The sequence below is a fragment of the Nematostella vectensis genome, chromosome 10, assembly GCF_932526225.1.
Source record: "Nematostella vectensis chromosome 10, jaNemVect1.1, whole genome shotgun sequence".
Lineage (NCBI taxonomy): Eukaryota > Metazoa > Cnidaria > Anthozoa > Actiniaria > Edwardsiidae > Nematostella > Nematostella vectensis.
In genome coordinates, this window is record NC_064043.1 from 4,765,283 (window position 1) to 4,786,908 (window position 21,626).

Sequence of the window (21,626 nt, forward strand, 5' to 3'; positions counted from 1 at the left end):
TTAAGGCCAATCCGATTTGAATTAGTTGAATAAGGCGATTTTGGTCTAAGAGAAACTAAGCCGATCACAGAGCTAAGCCGTTAACGAAATATAACTTTGACAGAATTTGCTTTGACCTGCACTACTAGGTTTCTATCAAAAGAACGAAGAGACTGACAGGTTTGAATAGAGAATCGTAATCCTTCTAAGGAGAAAAAGATCTTTAAAACTAGGCCCACAAAACTAACTATGACTCATCACCGGGGGAAAAATTCTGCTTGGTATGTAACGTTGTTCTTGCACGGGTGTTAGTTATGTATTAATGTTTGAGTTGCGTAAATAGAAAAATAAGGACAAATCACGCATAACCTTCTGATTTTACGCATATGTATGGCCTTGATGGTACAATTCGCTGACATGATGGCTTCAAGGGAATTGCAGTGGGCAAACATGCCAATTCAATCATTTATCTTCGACAGCTTATTAATTTGACTGAGTCACGGACACGATGTGTGGATAAATAGATCGATTCAGTTACAAGGGATTTCGGTTGGTTTGCCAGTGAGACCCTTGCCATAACTGACCGACCTCCCGTCGTAGAAAACCGCAACACTTCAAGCTTTGTCCTTTATGAACGCCAAAAAAAAGTATAATTTACCCAGGAGCGCAAACACTGACGCTGGTGTCCCTTTTATCAAGGTGGTGCTCAAACGTTTTAAATAAACACATCTCCATGTGGTACCACCATGATATAACTAGAAAGACTACTGGCAAGCTGTAGAAAAACTAGATGGTCTGCGTAGGTTTGGTGTAGACAGGGTAAACATCAACACAAGGTTGAAAAGGTATGTTAAACGCCTCTGTGAAACAGAGAGTAGTTGCCCTGACGTTTCCAGCGTTAGCCCTTCGTCGGAGCAAAACCGTTTTGCTCCGACGAAGGGCTAACGCTCGATTGATTGACAAATGCCATCCATCATCGCATTACCACTCGTCTGAAGGAATGAAGAATACGGGTGTATTATAGGATCACAGTCCAGCACCGATACTCCTTTCTTAGCACCCTGCGATAGGAAACCTGAGGAGGTTTAGACCAACCATTTAACTCATTTAACCCCCACGAAAAAACTAACGAACACGCGGCGCGGTGCACCTTCATCTTCAAAATACAAATACAACATACAAGTGATCGTATACCCCCCTTAGTCCCATCTGGGCATAAAAATCCTTGTGTTATCAAAGGGAGTCCCTACGCAAGCTCTGAGGGCTACACCCTGGTCTCGGCTTGTATGACGGTTTTTTTCTGCTGGTGCGAAAACTCCACGGAAATGAGATGTACATTTGAGTTATATTTGAACAGCGGTGAAATCAACCCATCCCACGATAAAAACAGCTTTATTCTCTAGAGTATAAATAATGGAATGGGTAATTTTGTCTTTCAAAATAATCAGATTTTTAAGAATATATACAAAATAAAACACCAAGCAAGTCGGAACCTCGGTTTTATATAGTTTGAGAATGTATATAATATTATTGAATCGGCTGACTGGTGATCATTCTATTTTACAACCAAATAATTACATCTTCTTACACATCTCCCCAGTGATAAGGTTTTAAATCTTGGCTAGCTAGCTAGTATTTGCTCAGTAAACTCCAGGGTAACTGTTCCAGGGGATTTCGTCGCGATGCGCTCTTTGTAAGACCAAATTCCCGTAAGAAACCTCGGGTCCGTGTACCGCGGGCGCAGACTGATGAATTATAGGCGAATGCACGTAACTGTAACAAGACATGTTCGGCGTTATAATTGGTGGATCTGCTAGCCAATCAGAAGGAACGTTGTGGTTCCAGTAAGGTCTTGAATGTGACATGTGAGCCTGCTGATAGTACATTGGCGCCATCAGTCCAGCGGCTTCGTCCTGTTTTTGTATGCTCGCGAGATGTTCACGTTCGGAAGTGAGGCTGCGCCTTTGATCCTTACGATACTTCGCTCGTCGGTTTTTGAACCATACCTGGAGAAGTAAAAAGAAGAGGAATTTGTCACAATAGCATGCAAAATGTTTTATTCTATACTGAACGAAGTGGTAGAAATTCTAAATAAGTCGCAAGCAGCCTGTTTGTTCCGCATTGTTCGATTTACAAAAAAACAAAGGAGATAATACTGAGCTCATTGCTCTATCAAGCACCAAATCACGTGGTGTACTCTCTTTGTATATATCCCTTTCTTATCACCCCTCCCCCCTCAGGGATCCATTAGGGGCGTAACTAGGACTTCTAAAGGGGAGGACTGGGGAGGGGGGGGGCAGTTCCCCCTCTGGCTGCGCCCTTCATACCTTTATACCACCCTTCATCTGATCCTTCTCTTCTTTTTGTCTGTCTACTCTTCCTAACTTTAACTCTCTTTAATCCTTATTCCTCTTCTCTTAATACCTGTATTCTGGCCTCCTGTAGGTTCGTAGATGTCGCAAGTTGTTCTCGCACCTCGACGTCAGGGTAATGGGTCTTGGAGAAAACTTTCTCGAGAGCTGTTAGCTGTTGGTGCGTGAATGCGGTGCGGGTTCTTCGACTTCCGCGACGACTTTTCTCTTTTCGAGCCTCGAGAATCACATCTGTAAGCAGAGAGAAAAGCAACAGGGTGGTTAGTGTGGTGTGAGGACTTTCATAGGGGTTAAACGGATCTTTGTCTGAGTGATTCGATCCAGAAAGTGGTGTGCAGCTAGACAACTGGGAAATAAGATTTGAATCATTTTCGTATATCATCTATGTACTCCAAGACTTACCTTTTATTGAGCTTGGAATACTATATAAATGATAATGAAACATAGGCATCCGAGAGTTCTATTTTGCAAAATGGCCGCCAAATGTGACCTCCCGCCATTTCCATTTTTAATGTTAAAGCTTACTTATGTCCGTGCATATTATATACCGCGAAACTGCATAGTCTTTCTCCTGGAAGCATGAGATGAGCCCGGCAACATCAAAAGCGGTCAGTTACTCATCTAACCCAATTCCACGGGTCGGACTTAATAAACAGTTAGAAGTCTTATATATCTATCATGTGCAAATAATGGTTATTCCATTTATTGCTCAAACAATAATAATACCATCGTTGTAAAATGTTCCTGATGCACGTAAAGCACATTTTTTTGTGATTTTGGCGTCCGGATAGCGTTTAACGAAGTTCTACGGGAAAACTTAAAAATATTTTTTTTCAGAGGCAACTTGGGAATATAAAGGCCACGTAGGTTTTCTCCAGCTTGTCTGTAGTCTTTCTAGTAATACCATTGGGAATGTAAAAGAAGGGCATTTTAAGGACCTTGTACTTGTATTTTCGCACTCCTCTTCTCCTAGTCGCAGTATTATTTGTGTGTGTGTGCGGCATGGGTATCATATACAAAATACTAATATAATACTAATAAGACCTTTCAATAAAAAGATCGCTGTTTGGCTATCAAGGAAGGAGGGAATGTACGCATCCACTGCAATCACGTGCGACGTGCGTACGGTTCATGCGTCGTTGAAAATTTTTGCGTACGGTCCATGCGCAGTTAAAAATTTTTATATTGATAATTGCGCAATATAAATGCAATAAATTATTATAATATTATTATAAATTATTGTCCCATCCCACCAAGGAACAAAAAGTAATGGCGCGCTATCTGTCGCGCATACCTTCCGCGGATTTGGCAGTTGAAGAATGCAACGGTGAGGATATTACTGCGATACTACCAATACCATCACAAATGCGGCATAAGTGAAGGGATTTGTGGAGTCAGTAGGTTAGCATATGCATTGCAGTCCATAGCGCTTTCACTGTATCACTTTCGTTCGGTGCCTTTCTCGCACTACTAGTGATTAATGACCTGTCTTGGCTCACACCGTGCCACCGAACCTCTGGCGAATATCAAGCCTGGGAGAACTACGCTTCTCTACGGACGCACTGGCAATTCTTTCAAGATGGGATCTACAACGGATAAACTGTGCGTCGGGAATCTAGTAAGCGGATGTAGACGAAGCTCTACATCAGAGGCGGATTAGTGGTTCCGTTTGTGCACATTATGTGGGCTTCAAGTAGAACAAAAAATGGTCCGATATTAACTATGCAATTTGGGAAACTTTTGCGGCCCTTCACGGGGTGCTTTTACCAAGTAAAGTGTCCAACTCAAATGCGGAGTTTGTTGCGTGTTAAATGTGAGGGTATTTGCGCTTTCTCAAGAACGTTTATGAAGTGGCTCAATTGAAAGCATCAAAACAGCTTTTTGTTTGTAGATACCAGACGCACCAATAGTATATCCTCTTGATTCAAAGTGCTTGAAATAGTTGGCTTAAGTTGTGTTTACATTACGAAAACGCACTTTATAGATGTTCTAGGCGGATTAGGAATCTGTCATTAAGGACTAGCAAACGTTTTTACAATACTTTACAAAGTATATAAATAGAAGTGAACCATTGAGCGCCACATTCAGGGAGCAAAAAGACACCGTGAATATACCGAACGCATTCATGTAGGTCTGTTTACTCTATGGGATACTTGTTAGGTATCTTTACGTTCTTTAAACAGGCGCAGATTAGCGAGGGATCTTTCCGCAAGGTTTGAGTCTTGACTGTGTTTTACAAAGGCAAGACCCTCAAGCCATCATCGCAGATCCGACCAGATAAGGAGAGACAGGTCTTGCTAAATAGCCGTCGAGAGGACTGGAAGGATTTTCTCTAATCCAAACTAACTCAATTCTCACGCCGCAAACAAGTGCAATGAAGTTCTTGCTAGGGGGACATCGAGTATATCTCATAGTCTTAATCCTGTACAAATAAAGGACATCTAAAGCTCTTCGAAAACATGTTTTGTGAGCATTAAGGAGACTTATCTTGACGCCCTATCAGAGATGGCGCCGCGCGGGTTTGGCTCTTTCGAGCTATCCCACTCATTATCTGTGCTGATACTTCAAATCGAATTAACGCCTTTAGCGCATGGAGTGTATCGCTGATAGCAATCCTCCGTACGCACGAAATAAACTGGGTGTCATCCCAAAGTAAAACCGCACTTAAGGTTCTAGCGTTCTTTGTTATGGCGGTCTTGATATTGTCGCTGCATTTCAGATAATTAACAGCCAATAAAATTTAAAAGTGAATTCCAAACTTGAAAATACGTTGTCGTTTAACACATTTAGGGGTAAATAATTTCCGTGTTAGGTAAATAAATCTTAAAAGCATGGCATGGAAACTTCTAACATTTATCAGTACAAGTTTTTATCAGTATAAGTTCCGCGCGCTACTATACTGAAAGACGCAAATATAAAGGATAAATTTGGATACTTATAATCGGTAACTTTTTATCCATATCATAAAAAGTTCAAGTTATTTATAACCCCGGTTTACACATGTATCATCGCAGATATCCGTAGTGAGTCGGGCGAGGAAATAATCTGGTGAGATGTTGATCATGACCATCTTACATGGATGGATCTCTCGGCAGGAGCGTCTTAGATACCCGCTAATCCACGACTACCATGCATGCGATCCTGCCATGGGATCTTACAAAGTTATATCGCGAACGACACTGCGCTAATCCTATAAATCGGTATGAGGAGACTAACTCCTCTAGCGTTAAGGGATTCTTACGAAGCATATGATAACGTTGTCTATAAGAACAACATATAGTGTGTGAAGCGCAGTGGAAGCCGTTTGCTTTTAAGAGGTTGGGATGCTTGTCTGTGTTTGTGAGAAACCCTATGTCATACAATTTCCCCTAATATTCTTTATAACACATACTAATTTTTCCTTCTCTTATGTGTGAATGATTGAAGCAAAATGTGCGTTTGATATCAATACAAACAACATAAGCAACGCATCACCAAAACTATATAGATCAGGAAGCAATAGTTACTCCGTATATTATATCTAGAGAACTGACTCCCTTTATGTGAGGTACATTTGGTTTGAGTGCGTATTGTATTTGCTTTACTGTGCTCGACCAATTACGAATATTTTCGAATCCAAGCCTGGTGTTTACTCCAGCTTTCAATTGGACGATTCCAAAAAATGTGTTCAAAGACAAGTGTCTAGGAAACAAACCCCTTGTAACACTCCTCCTACCATGGAATCTTCCAGTACCACCTCTTTTTGCATGATCCCTTGGACGCTGGTACTTTTGAGCGAACCGGGTACGATAAAAAGCGGGGTATTACGGATTTATCGGTGTCATTCACGCCTTTTCCTCTTATCCTTAAACAGGACACGTACTGTGCAAAAATGGTTGATACACCCGAACATGGGACGAGCATCTATCGTACTGCCTTAGCCCCAAACATTCTGCGACTGTGCACAGTTTCTTTTAGAAAAACATAGCGGTTATTGGTTGAGTAGTAAAAGGCGAAAACAATACGCTAACTGTTTTTAGATAAACCCATTTACGTGTTCGTACTATCAGTACTATGCGATCGTGCAGGAAGCATTAGGAACAAGAAGCGATATTATTTGTTTCTAAAAATCAAAGGCCTGTTCATGGTAAACTTGTGAGTTTACTGTGTGCACTGTATCGCAAGGAGAGTAACGGATGCTTGCAAGCTTTTTATGCCCTTTTACAGTTATGCAGATCCTAGGATTCTTGTCATAGTCGTTGTGCAGTCTCATCAGTTCTACGGTAGCACTCTTACCTGCCAGCTTAGCTGCGAGGGATAAAGCTGCTGTAGACTTAGAAGGCTCCTCGCCATCGCTGTCTGGTAGAGCGGCTGAGATAGAATCTTTCTTTAGAATATTCTCTATGGAAAACGGGTTGGTCTCCATACCCCTTGGCGATCTCCTTCCACTCATGGTGCGTAAATAATGCTGTCCTCAATTGTGCGCTATGGCCCGAGTTTTGTGCGTAAATAAGAGGTAGTCTCCTAGAATTTCTTATACCGGGTTATAGGGCGATTATTGAGCTCCCTACTGTGTGCCTGCTCTGTGTTACTGACCCAGGTGCTGTAAGCGACTGGTTCATAAGCTCTCACTGGTTTGCGCATCTACGGTCCCTACTTGTGGGTTACGGCCCGGTTATCACGCAGGACTGGTCTCTACCTCAGTGCGGTGCGCGCGTAATCGTGTCAAATCAACCATGTGTGAAACTAATTAATACAACTGAGTGACAGTGAAAAATGTGTTCCGGTAATACCCTGAAAATCTTAAAATAAACTCATCGACAGCTTGTTGTTTGTTTATAATCCACTAGAAGAGCGAGTGCTTTGTGTTTGCATCTAGTAGTCGGCTTCCATAAAGAGTTCTACTCGAGCTTGCTTCTAAAAAGACTGTCTATCCGGGAAAGTGTGAATGTGTGCAATTTCATTAATGGGCCAATTAAAGTGTCGATGAATATAGTCGAGTAAAAAAGAACTGCGTGTCAGATGACGGGCCAAGAAGCCGGATTAGAGGTGCAGGGTGAATTGTCTTGTGACTGTTCTGAATTGTCGTGAATACGAATCTGATTTAACGCGGTCTGGTGGCGATGACTATGGGGTCAGCGTGCTTGAACTAGGTGCTAAAATTTTGATTTATGTTGATGGTAAAGCCGAGGATAAGCCAACGTCATCAACTGTTTACGCGATACGGCTTACCCTTGTAATGTCTTTTTCCACAGATATATAATCGATGTTTATACAAGCCTACGAGAGTCATGCTGGTCGAGTCTATCGAAAAGATATACGGCGCGATAAACACGTTATACCTCGACAAGATTTACCTACAACTAATTAAAAATGTTTAGACTACCGTAAGGACTGTTATTATTCCCATTGACTAAACTGCAAAACAAACACGGACTCTCAAAGACTATATCTCGCCCCCAATACACAATAATTGTAAACACTATTCTTTGTGTCGGTTGAGACACTAGTAGTGCTGTTCAAAGAGGAGCAGATCTTCTTACAAGTAACGATCCGTATCTGATCTGCAGAAACAGCAATCATGGGGCAATAGGAAAATTTTAATAAAACATGTCACTAGCCCGGAAGCCATCTCGTGTGCAGATATCTGTGGAAGTATTACAAGTGTCGCAAGCGCGGCAGTCCGGCAACAAGCAAAGGATCAATTCTCCATCGGTATCTAGCATGGCATCTCAGCAAGAGAAAATACAATGGAGAGAAAATACAATTGCGTCCCATTTTTTCGCGTCATTCCGCTGGGAACTCTGTCTCACATCAGAGGTGAAAGGCGTTTTGGAATATATGGGCAGACATTTTCCTTTTTTCAATCCCATTTTATGTGCGTGGTACAATTCCGTCACCGAGAAGCATGTTGTATCAGCGCCCTCGTCATATTACGTCTAATTTCGGGATATCAAGGCACTTAAACTTACTAACGAAAGGTTAAGATTTATTACAAAAATCAAACGCTGACAACCTCACTAAGAACTAATGAAAGACAGCGAGCGCGCAAAATCACACTCGACTGCAAAAAAAAACTGGCGGCGTGATTTTCTTCTTGACGATGGTGTCTGATGCTGGGTTAAGTCCAGTCGTGCTTGAAGGGTGAAACGCAAGTGGTGCTGGATTAACAACAAACATCCATGATCTAGGCTGATCTGGGTTCAAATCAGAGCCTTTTCGGAAATGTGATTATTTTTTATCAGCGATACGAGCCGACCTGGGTTGGCTGTTTATATTTAGCGTTTATGAAAACCCGCCTTTCTCGAATGTTCGCCGAGATGTGTGGGCTACAACAACGGTTAAATATCCATCTAAACTACAATTTGCGGAAATATAGTGAAGCGTTAAACGTGTAATCATTAGCTAGTTAAACGAAAAGTTTACGTGAATAACGGCTTAACATAAACAAGCTATCTTATCGCTAGCTTACTAGCGATTTGGAACACATGTGGCCTCTGTAGCAAAGTGGGCACTAAATTAATTAACTAAAACACTTTTTGCCCGCCCAGATAAAATTCATAAGGTTACTTCATAAAATGCCTTTAATGGTTATTGTGTTTTTCATAGATAAACAGAGAATTAAAGAAATAATTGCAGTCATCAGTGTGAAGTGGAGGGATGGATCCAAGTTCACCTATGGTCCATATAGAACACAGCAAACCCCAAAAGACGCTCTCCGATTAAAGAACAAATTAAGCTCGAAACTGGCAGGGCGAACAGGGAATAGCAGTTATTTGAGATCTATAAACAAAGTCTAAAGATCCCACAAACACTCCTCACTTAGATACAATAGGCCTTTTGCCCCACAGCCCCCTCACAAGCCAAAGCATTCTGATTATCGGGCATTTCGTTGAATTCTTCGGCCTTACAAATGACTGTGGTTAAACAGAACCATCATGTATCACTTTGCTGAAGTTCTTTAATTAGCGAAGGATATATAACCTAATGCACTCTGCATCTATAGACTGGTCGGCGACGGTTTGCGCTCTGTCTATTTGCGCGTCTAATTACCGCTAGATAAGGAAGGCATCGCGGCGATCATGCAGTAAGACGCTATGATCGCTACCACGCGCTCGCCCACTGTCTCCGGCTAGGCGTCTCAATTGATTGACAGAAAAAGCTTGATCACTTTTGCCTCACATGGGTTGGATTTTAACGGTTATTTATTGTCTCCCCTTCCCCACACGATTGTCACCCTATTATTTCCCCCCTTCTCACGGGATTAATTCTCCCCCCCCCCCCCCCCTCCCTTAAGCCGCATTGTCACCAGTTTACTTCCGGAGGTCCGACGCAAACCTGAACCGTTAAAAGACAAAAGAATCTATTAGAATCCGAGATATTTAACAGGCCATCCGCTCTAAATTATTGATCATTGGCAAGGGCGAGACAAGACAGCAACCACCGAAACGTGAGCAACAAACAATTTCCAAGTACAATTACCAGTTATCCCATACGTGCACGCACAACAAAAGCTTCAACATCAACACGGTCAATTAGAATAACAACAAAAGAAACAACAGCGAAAAAAATAACAGATAACGAAAAAGGAACAATAACAGCGAAACAGATAGTAAGGGAAACAACACATGCAAAATATAGACATTCGAATTTTCCTAATTTTTGCGGTAAGACATTGCACACGGATACACAAAATGTTATTCAAAGCGAGGCTATTAACTTTTGAAAAGGCATCACAACAAATAATATAATGGCTGTCTCCAGGACGGCAGTAACCAACGCGATCACTAAAAAGCCACCCTGATAACGTAAACTGCGCTTATAAGAGCTCAAGGTGAAGTTGAAGGGGACAAAGTAAGCTTCCACAGGACTATAAGATGCGCGCACAACACCGAGAACACTCTAATACGGAACGGAGAACATACCTGGATCTACTGCTTGAAACTTGGCCTCAAAACAGTTCAAAATAAATGGCAACGAATACGATGTTAGGCGAACCCACATGTGGTTACCTGTGAAGTGAAAGATCTTGTCAGAAAAATATTCCCCGCACAGGGTATCAATGACTGCACTTGTCTTGTCCAGGCCGTCCCGTAGCTCCACACTGTCTTCATTTGTCCCTCCCCCTCTCTGTCGGTAGGGATTTGGCAGGACCATTCAGAGGCCAAGCAAAACAATTAGCGAGTTCCCAAAACCAAGCCCTTAGGCGCAAACAAGACGCGCTGAAGAAGTAACATAACATACTCCGTATTCATCGAAATGGGCGCCGAAGTGAACCCGAAAGTAGCCCTACGGTGCGACTATTGGTCTATGCAAGTCAGGGTAGACGCGTGGCGATGTGGATGCGCATGGTGGCATCCCCCCCCCCCCCCCCCCCCCCCCCCGTTTGCCGAAGTAAGTCATTTCTTATTGAGAAACGTCAAATACTACATGACTATGACTGCGCGACCCCCTCCCCTCCCCCCAGGGACCAGAAAGCGATCAGTTTTAAGGGAAGAAAGGTACCGAATTTCCAGAAGTTTCGGTTGTCCTGAAGAAAAGGCACCACCAGTGAGTGAAAAATAACTAGTTTTAAATCTGAAATCTTGCAAGAGACCGATACGCTAATATTCTAAATAAAATTACGAGGTTAAAGAAAATAGAATTTACTAAAGACAGCCTAAAATACACGATGATGTTTTTTAAATGTGAATTTCCCCAATAGAAGGTTCAAATTATTCATAGACTGCAAAAAAAATAATAAAAAATGTCAAGAGATTGCCTCGAGGGACGTCTTAACAAAATAAAAGAAGAAATATTACTCTTTTATAAATTTCCTTTTTCACATCATCTGTCTGCAATTTTGACATGGTATTTTTTATACAAAAGCATTTTGCATTTGTTTTGCATGAACTCTCCTATAATGTCGAACAAATTTTCCGAACTAATCAATTTAAGTACTTTTGCAGGTGGTATTTTTGTTGACTCACTGTTGTCATAGTCAATAGTTGGAATAACCTGAACTCGGAAATCCTTTATATAAAAAATTACAACAAAACGATGATAATTGAAACGGGGCATGCAAATTAAGAATCTATAAACAGTATATAGCGAATGGAAGAATAGTGTTTTCAACAAGATAAAGTTATGATTTATCGGCGGAAAGTATACCAGTCTAATCGCACACGCCATTGGACAAAATACTAAAATTCAGCCAATTATATGAAAAACATGTCTGTGTTCCGGCCCTTTATGGACCATCTGGATAGCTATATTACAAAATAAATTGTTTTTTTGCCTTCTAGAAGCTACAATCTGTGGGGAGACTACACGCGGGAACACCTAAAGCTAAACGTAAGTATTGATAAGTTTAACACCCATGGTTTGAAAGTTAATCGAAAAAGATCGAATGGTAAGACATAAAAAAGAAAAACACATTTGACCATCAAGAACTCGGTTTATTGGATAGCAACTTACTGGAAACTCCCACTGAAGATCTATTAGAAAGCACTTAGTCTTTCTGAGATAGAAACTTACAAAGAAACCATACATCTGTTCTTCGAGACCTAGGTAATTGTAACATGAACCCGTGCAATCTGTAGCCCCCTTTCAAAAATATCTTCAAATATGGCATTTTAGCTTATTCATTTGCAACAGCTAGAATCTTTAAAGGAATAGGGGTGATCGCTCAAAGACGTTTTAGCTTTTTAATCTCTAAAAATAAGATCAAGTAGTTAGAGCTTTAGCAGATCGAGAGCTTTAAAAAACGGGTGTGGTGGGTGAAAACCAAAATATTCAACTAAAGCTTCAATGTACCAGCACAATTGCGAGGGCTTTTAAAGGCATCCTAACCGGATGACTTTCAAGAGGATAAGAAATACTATAAAACTCTTTTGTTTTTAGCGATAGAAAACTCGTCATTTGAACTGGTCCAATGAAAGTATATATAATCATTCGCAAAAACAATGATGCGACTACGACACCAGGGCTACGTGATGAACTAAGCTAAGCGCTAAATCCATCACATTTAGTCAGATTTATTTTCAGTTTCAAGTTATAGGAATCAGATTAAATTCTGAATACAAAATAAATATGAAGAAATTATTGTCTTTGATCTCGATTTTATTACTGACACCTGAAGGAAATCAAATAAAAACATTTAAAAATGGACACGAAAAATGAAAGAGAAATTTGATCACTATTCTTTATGTAAGCAAAAAAAGAAACTAATAAACATTTAGTGATAAGACGGCTTTCTCTAACTGACTCTTTTTAACATTATCACAACTAGTCAGCAATGTTTGCATTTGTGGCGTTAGAGTTTATTTTTGGTTCCATTAGTATCCACGCGTGAAGTAACGAAACAATTAAAGCTCATTACAACCGATGTTTTCTTGTTAACCGCGCACCGATTTGGGCGGCTTTTTCGTCCAATTAAACTCAACGCCTCATACAAGATGTATCAGCTTAGGAATCGCTATCATTGAGCAAAAAAAATAATCTCATTTTCCCGCAAAACGAACCCGATCCTCACAATGCTCCTGTCACAATGCTGCTGTAAGCAGACGGTCTTGGATTGCGGGGTTTCTTTAATAACTCGAGTTATCCTAGTTTGTTTGTTTTTTCGTCTATCTGAATAATCCCATCAACTTTTTGGCGAATTTCCGTACAAAGAGCTCCCGCGTGAACTAATCCTACTGGACAGTTTTTGAGATAAGAATTCTCAACTTGTAACAAAACGGGCGCTGGAGTCATTAAACATTTAACGAGGCAAACATCTACTGTAAAGAAAAAAAACACACACAGCCTTATTAGAGATTTCACCTCGCACTTATTATTCCAACTAACGAGTACTCCCTTGTAAACATCTTGTCTCAGACTCGTGAAGTTGGCGCAACCAAACCAGGTTTGACAATGAGAGCCTTTATAACATGTATCGCGTTCTTCTTGGTGGTCGGGTTGGTTTTCGGCGAAGAAAGAGATGAGAGCAACATCAAGGCATCAGAAAAGAGTGACAAGCTTCCCAAAGGAGCGCCATCATTACCAGATGCAGTAGCCGCCAAGGTACGCAGCAATTCATTTTCATTTATTTTACAATCTTGAAAAGTGCGACGCTTATAATTCTTCGCATTTCGAAAAAAAATATTTGTTCGGTTAAAATTTGTCGTGTTTCGTGCTTTGTCGGGCGTAGTCGATACCCTGGAAAATCGTACTCTTTTTTTTATTTTTTTATTAGATCATAACCGAAAAATATTCGAAAGAATTTCTACAGCAGTTAACCGCATTTCGATCAGCTGAAGTAGCGATGAATTATTTTGAATTTCAAAGATATCTTGCAACAACTTTTGTTCTTCGTGATGAGAGAGTTAAAAAAAGCATTTTAAGAGATGATGCGCGCGTTGTCACTTACTCATGATTAACCTTAGATCATATTTACTTGACCAATAAGAACTGAAATTCGCGTCTTGCACTGATAAAAAGTCAGATTTAAAATAATGGCAATCTGCTTGATTCGATTGCATCGAGATACCGAAATTATCTGCTTTCATAAAACAACAAACACACAGTCGTCAACGTCCGATTTTTGAGCGATGAGGTGTATATTGTTGTATTGTGTACGTAAGGCGAAAGGGTGCAGCGTTCTTTGATTGTGTTTAGTGTTGATTGTGTAACGCTGGTTTCCATATGATCGCATTCGATCGCAAATGATCACAGGCGATTGTGTACGATTATATGTGAACTCACCCTGCGATCGTGTGCGATTATATGGAAACTCACCCTGCGATCGTGTGCAATTATTTGGAAACCAGCGTTACACAATCAACACTAAACACAATCAAAGAACGCTGCATCCTTTCGCCTTACGTACACAATACAACAATATACACCTCATCGCTTAAAAAACGGACGTTGACGACTGTGTTTGTTGTTTTATGGAAACTCACCCGGCGATCGTGTACGATTATATGAAAACTCACCCTGCGATCGATTATATGGGAATTCACCCTGCGATCGTGTGCGGTTATATGGGAATTCACCCTGCGATCGTGTACGATTATATGGGAACTCATCCTTCGATCATGTACGATTATATGAAAACTCACCCTGCGATCGTGTACGATTATATGGAAACTCACCTGCGATCGTGTACACATGGAAACTCACCCTGCGATCGTGTACGATTATATGGGAACTCACCCTGCGATCATGTGCGATTATATGGAAACTCACCCTGCGATCGTGTACGATTATATGGAAACTCCCCCTGCGATCGTGTGCGATTACATGAAAACTCACCCTGCGATCGTGTACGATTATATGGGAACTTATCCTTCGATCATGTACGATTATATGGAAACTCACCCTGCGATCGTGTACGATTACATGAAAACTACCCCTGCGATCGTGTACACATGGAAACTCACCCTGCGATCGTGTACGATTATATGGGAACTCACCCTGCGATCGTGTACGATTATATGGAAACTCACCTGCGATCGTGTACACATGGAAACTCACCCTGCGATCGTGTACGATTATATGGGAACTCACCCTGCGATCATGTACGATTATATGGAAACTCACCCTGCGATCGTGTACGATTATATGAACTCACCCTGCGATCATGTTCGATCATGTGGAAACTCACCCTGCGATCGTGTGCGGTTATATGGGAATTCACCCTGCGATCATGTACGATTATATGGAAACCATATGGGAGCTTTACAGGACCTGAAATGATCCCAGGACCCGAAACGATCCCCAAAAGTACCCCAACTGATCCCGGGACCCGAAACGATACCGAGGAGTCCCCGAAATCAACCCCACGGAATTGCGGTAATGGACAAAGGAAAAGCAGAAAAAAAGCACTTCCAATTCTTAAAGCATATTTAAGGGTTGACGGCGAATCCATTTCTAAATAACATGACTTAAAAAACTTAAATTCCAATACAAATAGAATTATTATATGGCTACGATAGTACGCGCGCTGTGATTGGCTAATTGGTAGTCGTGACATTCCCGTATTGCCCGTCTCTGAGGGCATTACGGAATTCCGTATTGCCCTACGAAAAATTTTTCACAATCTTTTGGTTTTTGATATTTTTTCCACCTTCAAACTGCAAAACGAGCGACAGCGAACATTCGAGTAGCGAATTCTAACACCCAGAAGAAACAGAAATGTTTAATCAGCGGGCCGTCTTTTTCCGTATTCGGAACGGGACATTTTGTGAGCTTTTTTGTGTTGCTTTGTTCGGTTGCCCGAATTTTGCTAAAACAAAATCGGCCAAAAAACCAAAGCCACCAAAAAAAAAAAAGAAACAAACAGGTCTTAAAGTTGATAATGTGAGAGGACGAGCACTTTGAGTCGGAGTTTTATCATCCTGAAGAGATTGAAGAGGAAATTTTTGACACAAAGAAAAACAATAAGATCACGAGTCGCCACCGATAGCCATAAAATACAAAGCTTAAGTTATTTATATCGGATAAACAAATAAATGGATAAATAACAAGGGGTGTAAAGACCCAGAAAAGTCTCTTTAAGATAAGTACTACCTGTTATTTGTGAATGCAATATTTCCGTCAAATCAAAACGCCGCACAAAGCGATTGGCCTTTTCATTTTAACTTATTTCAGAAGTTTGTTCTCTACATACCGTGGACTAAACAGTCCATTCATGCCGTGAAGACTGACAACTCAGCTTTCTTTGTTATTGTTTGGATAAACTTCACCTATGATAAAACCTGTAGCTTCCAAGAGTCGTCCAATTACTACCAATTACTTGTTGTTGAATCTTTTCACTCATTTACATTTTTGATTTGGCAGCGCGCGAGTGTTTTTTGTTTTCCCGCCTTTTTGAAATCGATCGATAAACTAATCGATATTCGCGCGAAAGCGAAAGTTCATAGATCCGACATGTCAATCACGCGCGCACGAATAGCCAATCGGGAAAGAGATGATGCAATAACGGCGATGTGGTCCCACAAATGTCCCACAAAAAGTCGGCAATCGACGGCAAAAAGATTGGTTTGAGATATTTTTCTGCTAATCTGGACAAGCAAAATAAACATCTTCCGGTCAGCGTAGAAAGTGATAGTCCTGTTTTCTTTGACCGGCCACTTTTAGTGTAGAGTTGGGACTCAAATTGCAGAAAAACACGTAAAATTTCTGCGAAGAAACGAAAAACACTGCGAATTCGGCATTCTCTTCTACTTTTCCCCGCACTTAAATTACTGCAAGTTGACAAAAACAGCTTTGAAAGCAGATAAACACATGGTACCTACCGAAGAAAGCACCGCTTTTCGTATTTCGAGCTGGATTCGGGTCGTTTCCATTCAACAACCAAACTTGTAGTTATCTATTTCTATGCTTCTCTACAAGATTTTCACCAATTTTGGACAACAAATCAAGTATCCATCATGTTAGGTGACCATTTTTTATTTTCCAAGTCGCAGGAAAACCCCTATAAACGTCTTTATTTTAGATAAACCCGAGCAGGATTCACAGACCTCATCCGAGGTGTGGGACTTTTGTGGGACATTTGGGTTGCACTTCGCTGACTTCTATTTGCTGCTTTCTGATTGGTTATTCGTGCGCGCGTCGGATCTATGAATTGATTTGTTTACTTGTCATTTTTATTTTAAAAAGCCATATAATAAACAACTCGGTCGATACGCCAAAGCCTCAGTTTGATATTTCCCGGCATGACCGAACGGTCGAGGTTAGTAAGTAGTTTTAACTACTATATATTACATTGCCCCGGCGGTAAACCCATAAACAGAGTCCAAAACAAATACACAACTTTTAATTGCTACTGAAAGGAGTACAACATAAACATAGCACAGCCTTGCTCAGAACAACCAAACTTTCGACCTTCGAAACATTTGCAGCTCCAACACATGACTCTTACACTATAAATCTCGTTTCCGGTAAACATCACCCCTAAAAACCTATATTCATTTGACAACCAAACGTGTAATTCACCACGAAATCCGTGTTCACACGAGCGAATATTTACCGACAGCCGGTTTGGCCGAGAAGATGGAATGACAAAAGCACACTGAGTAATGCACTCGAACAACCCTTTTACTACCGTTGCAAAATATTAAGAGATGTGGCTTTTGTTGAAAGCAATATGTGAGTTTTGAATTTCCTTATGTAGTAGTGCGTACAGCACTTCGAACCACTGCACGATTTCTCTCTCTCTCTCTTTATGATAGGTCTTTCATTCACTGAACACAAACAAACATTTTTCTACGGGAAAGCAGATGCATGTCTAATCTGTGGATACTTTCTTTTATGGCTTGTTATGTATAAATGATTTTTTTCACGCCTGGTTCTTCAAATTACCATCACGGGAATTTTTATTTGACCCCAATTGCTGACTCAACCAAGCTGTCGAAAGCTGTACTTCCCGCGCAGTCGTGTATAAAAATCTTAATACAATGGTTTTAGTTAATTCAAATTTCTGGATAGTAACAAAAATGACGCGAAAATGTTTCATATGTTTTTAAAACTGAAAGCCAATCCTTCCACATTCCTTTTGTTTGTCCATTACTGCAATTCCTTGGTGTTCATTTCGGGGACTCCTGGGGATCGTTTCGGGTCCCGGGATCATTTCGGGTCCTCTACAGAGCCTTTAGCGACCAGTATGGAAGCAGCATTGCCTGCGCCTCGCCGCCGTTAGACGGACACGCACATGAAAGTCATAGCAGAAGCCGCCATCAAAGCGACGCCATACGACGTGGGAACAAAGCCCTTCTGGATATTTATTCCTTTATGTTGACTTATAAGTTTAAAGTGGCTTTTCGAATGTGAACGCAAAAGACTGCTGGCACAGCTTTTATTGTCTCACCCGAGGTTCTGAACACCGCGTCGTTTACATGAATAAATAAGGCATGAAACATGACGGAACCTTTTTGTTGTTAAATTCCGTTATTTGATGTAGCTTAGTTGGATAAAAAAGTAATGAGACGCAAACAACGACCACTATTTGATTTAGTCTTAACAAAGGAAGCTAAGGTTTCTCTCGTATTTATCAGAAATGCAAGCCAATGTTCGCCGCATGCAGAAAACAATCCCCTGAGAAAGTGCGAGAGTGCTTTACCGCCTTCTACAACGGCTGCTTCCTCAAGGTAACAAAGACAAATATATATTACTGTTGCTTGTCATAACCCGATTATGATGGTAATGTTGGTGGCAATAAACAGGGCGGTGAAGAGTATTTTCGTGATTCGTGATTGACCCTAAATTAAACCCGTGATTCGTGAAAAGCCTAAAATAAACCCGTGATTCGTGATTGAGTACTCTATCGTGATCCGTGATTGGGATATTTTTACTTTCGTGACTCGTGATTTCGCATGGCTAAATTCGTGAAACGTGACCGTTGACGCCGACAATAATTAAAACACGAATACATGTAAGAGATTTCCGAATAAACATGACCTTTGTTTAGATTGTTGACCTCTTGCTGTGCTAGTTTAATATCCGATGTATCAAGTGTCTTAGTTTGTGTGACCCTACTCCACCAATACTTGACAGCGCTATTGTTTTATCTTAAGTATGAAAAGCAAAAGTTAAAACCGTGATTCGTGAAAGCTTCTTTTTTAAATTTGTGATTCGTGAAAGTCTGAAAAATAACTTCGTGACTCGTGATGGGCCCCCCCTCTTCACCACCCTGAATAAAGACAACACTGGTGGTCACGATAACCGAAGAATTTGATTATGATGATGGTGGTCATGATGACCGTTAAGGGTGATAATTATGGTGGTGACGATGAAGAAAATGAAAATGGTGGTCATGATAAATGATGATGATGACGGTGGTGGTGGTGATGACAATGTTAGCGATGAAAGATTGCGGTGATGATGATGATGATAATCATTGAGAGATGCTAGCATGCCAAGTTAATTACAACGATATAGAATTATGATAAAATAAAGTCTGCTATATTGACAATGACATTTAAAATTAAAATATATTCAATCACAATTGTGCTTTTCATTGTATCAATCTGACTTTTTAAGCTGTGAAAGTTGAAGATTTCACACGTAACGCGAGACCCATTTTTCCTCCCGTTTCAGGTGCGCAACATGCTCAACAATATAGAGAAATGTCTGTCCGCTGCTGACCAGGAGATCGTGGACGCATACATGGCAGCACGTTTGGAACAGTCTATGGGAGGAGAGTAGACTGGATCCAAGAGTGCAAAAAAAAAAAAAAAAACAATTTACCCAACGCTAACAGCCCTAACTTAATGATATGCTCGGTGTAATGCTATGTTATCCGCTAATAAAAATGTAACTACCTAATGCTACCGGTTATTTTTAGAGGCAGCAGGAAAATAATAATTTTCAACATGTTCTGTGTTAACTTGATTATTATAAATAGCTCTGTCTAATGTTATATTGTGCTCTAAAGGAAAGCAGCTTATCACCTACAGCTACGAGTAATTTCCAGTCAGTGATGTATTCGCATTAAAAACATAATTCGCAAATGGAATCCTTATCTGTTTGAGTAAATAAAAAGAGGATAGGGAACGGGCCAAAAAAACAGTTTACAACCCCGCGTTAACGGTTGTTCTAATTCTGATATTTCAAAAACAATTTGCAACACTAACTTAAAAGAGAACACATTCCAATTAACTTTATTTAAGTTATCTGTATATGACAACTTGCATAAAATAAAACTAAATATCTTAGAAGTTTTTTGCTGGTGACTACTGTATAGTTTTATGCTATCTATATGTTTTATATTCACATGACAAAGTTGGTAGCAAATATGAAAAAAAAAAGATATATCTAAAATAGCTTGTACAACCTTCAAATTTCCAGTTATGCTCTTTGAGGTTTTAAAACTGCAGTCTAGCTATTGTTTATGGCATTCCTCTTTTTCAACAGTAGACTAAAGCAAGAATTTTCAATCGCAACTGGCGAACTCGACTAAGTTAAACCCCGGGGATCATCGTCGGGATTTTTTGAAAACAACCCTAAAAGATACTAAAGTGGGCGTGGTCTTGTTATATTTTAACCCTAAAAGATACTTAAGTGGGCGTGGTTAGGCATGAATACCCCCTAAAAGATACTGTGGGTTGTGATTTTTTTGCTGGTTAGTGATCTAAAAACACCGATTGACACGTTTCAACGTTTTCACCCTGAAAAGATACCCAAGGCTATAAATTTACACCCTCAAGGATACGACGATGATCCCCGCCCGAGGAAACAGCTCTAATTATATAGCTTGGAATTCGAAGTCATTTAAGTACCTTAGGGAACTTTAGGCTAGAGTTAGGAAGCTCCAACCGTCAAGATAGAAGAAAAACAGCTCTAATTAAAGCTTGAAATTTAAAAGTTAAAATATGTATCTTAGGGAACTTGGGACTAGAGTTATAGGAATTTCAAACCGACCAATGTATCAGAGAAGAAACTAATGAAAACAGTCCCAAGGGAACTTGAAATTATATAGAATTAGCAGGGACTTCAAGGGTTTATCGAACGCCCCTAAAAGATATCCTTGATGAACGGTTGTAAATTAATAGTATGCGTCTGACTGTGATGTGACCTGATAACCAACATGCTAGGTAAATCTAAACATGCCAATACAGTATACTTGTGCAGGTATTGTAAACAGGGCTTGCGCTATAGAAAGCTCTGGTAGACGTCGTCAGAAAATAGCGCATTCTCACGCTCCACGAGATATCTGTTGGGACAAAACAAGAGGCCTTGTTTACTACACCCGTTCATTGACTGAGCTAAAAGGTTACCCACAAGGTAAACTGGGTCTACCTAAAAGCGTTACTTAAAGACCAAGTATTGAAGATGACTAGAGGTGCTTACTTCAGGAGGAGATCCACTTGCTCAAGCAAGGGAACGAGGTTTTTTTCCGGCATGTTGGTCCTTGCTAGAAGGGATGGCAGCTTCACTATAATGCACAAAAATAGAAGTCAATACTTCACCTAATTTATACTACAACAATGAATTGAAGATAGAAAAAAAAGATGTAAGTTCACAGGGAATCCCTATCAATTTAGACTGGAATTCTAGAATGTTGAGAGCTAAAATACAAGGAATTCCCCCATTGCCATATGCTTGGTATAGTTTTATATTCTTTATACACATTTTATATTTCCCACCCTTAATTGACCCTGGATAAACAGCTGTTGCCTCATTCTTAAGTAACAACTTTAGAAAGTGAGTGAAGAGGGCAAGACTGTCCACCCACGATCTATATTAACTATTTATTTAACTACATTATTTCATTTATCAATTTATCTAGAGGTTTACTCTGATAAGAGACAATAGCAAAATTAAAATTTACAA

At 40.3% G+C, this 21,626-nt stretch overlaps 3 protein-coding genes and 2 long non-coding RNA genes across 8 annotated transcripts in view; 3 read left to right on the forward strand and 2 right to left on the reverse strand.

Moving 5' to 3' along the window:
- Positions 1-1,566, forward strand: LOC125572955. Its single transcript, XR_007313893.1, has 2 exons — positions 1-260; positions 679-1,566. It is a non-coding gene; the product is annotated as an uncharacterized LOC125572955 (long non-coding RNA).
- Positions 1,463-16,189, reverse strand: LOC5510254 (paired mesoderm homeobox protein 2). Of its 3 annotated transcripts, XM_032379398.2 has the most exons (5): positions 15,964-16,189; positions 10,256-10,342; positions 6,627-6,701; positions 2,404-2,582; positions 1,463-1,985 (listed from the first exon to the last, which is right to left on the reverse strand). In XM_032379398.2, exons 1-5 carry the CDS (start codon positions 15,980-15,982, stop codon positions 1,620-1,622), a joined length of 726 nt encoding a protein of 241 aa, XP_032235289.2. In that variant the 5' UTR covers positions 15,983-16,189; the 3' UTR covers positions 1,463-1,619. The 3 variants fall into 3 exon arrangements, with proteins under 3 accessions (XP_032235289.2, XP_032235290.2, XP_048589130.1); XM_032379399.2 differs by lacking the exon at positions 6,627-6,701 and having other exon boundaries at positions 15,964-16,188; XM_048733173.1 differs by lacking the exons at positions 10,256-10,342; positions 15,964-16,189 and having other exon boundaries at positions 6,627-6,995.
- Positions 7,181-9,138, forward strand: LOC116617027. The gene is made up of 2 exons (XR_004295595.2): positions 7,181-7,483; positions 7,586-9,138. It is a non-coding gene; the product is annotated as an uncharacterized LOC116617027 (long non-coding RNA).
- LOC116617026 lies at positions 11,506-20,011 on the forward strand. 2 transcript variants are annotated; one of them, XM_032379405.2, is made up of 4 exons: positions 11,506-11,663; positions 13,188-13,373; positions 18,350-18,442; positions 19,392-20,011. In XM_032379405.2, the coding sequence occupies exons 2-4, from the start codon at positions 13,224-13,226 to the stop codon at positions 19,497-19,499; spliced, it is 351 nt and encodes a 116-aa protein (XP_032235296.2). In that variant the 5' UTR covers positions 11,506-11,663; positions 13,188-13,223; the 3' UTR covers positions 19,500-20,011. The 2 variants fall into 2 exon arrangements, with proteins under 2 accessions (XP_032235296.2, XP_048589131.1); XM_048733174.1 differs by lacking the exon at positions 11,506-11,663 and adding an exon at positions 11,732-11,879.
- Positions 19,939-21,626, reverse strand: part of LOC5510236 (chromatin modification-related protein EAF3) — a 16,179-nt gene continuing 14,491 nt past the window's right edge. The window contains exons 10-11 of the mRNA XM_001630679.3: positions 21,144-21,228; positions 19,939-21,006 (exon numbers count right to left, since the gene is read on the reverse strand). Coding sequence (XP_001630729.3) covers positions 20,946-21,006; positions 21,144-21,228 — 146 coding nt within the window. The 3' untranslated portion in view covers positions 19,939-20,945. The remainder of the gene's footprint in view (positions 21,007-21,143; positions 21,229-21,626) is intronic.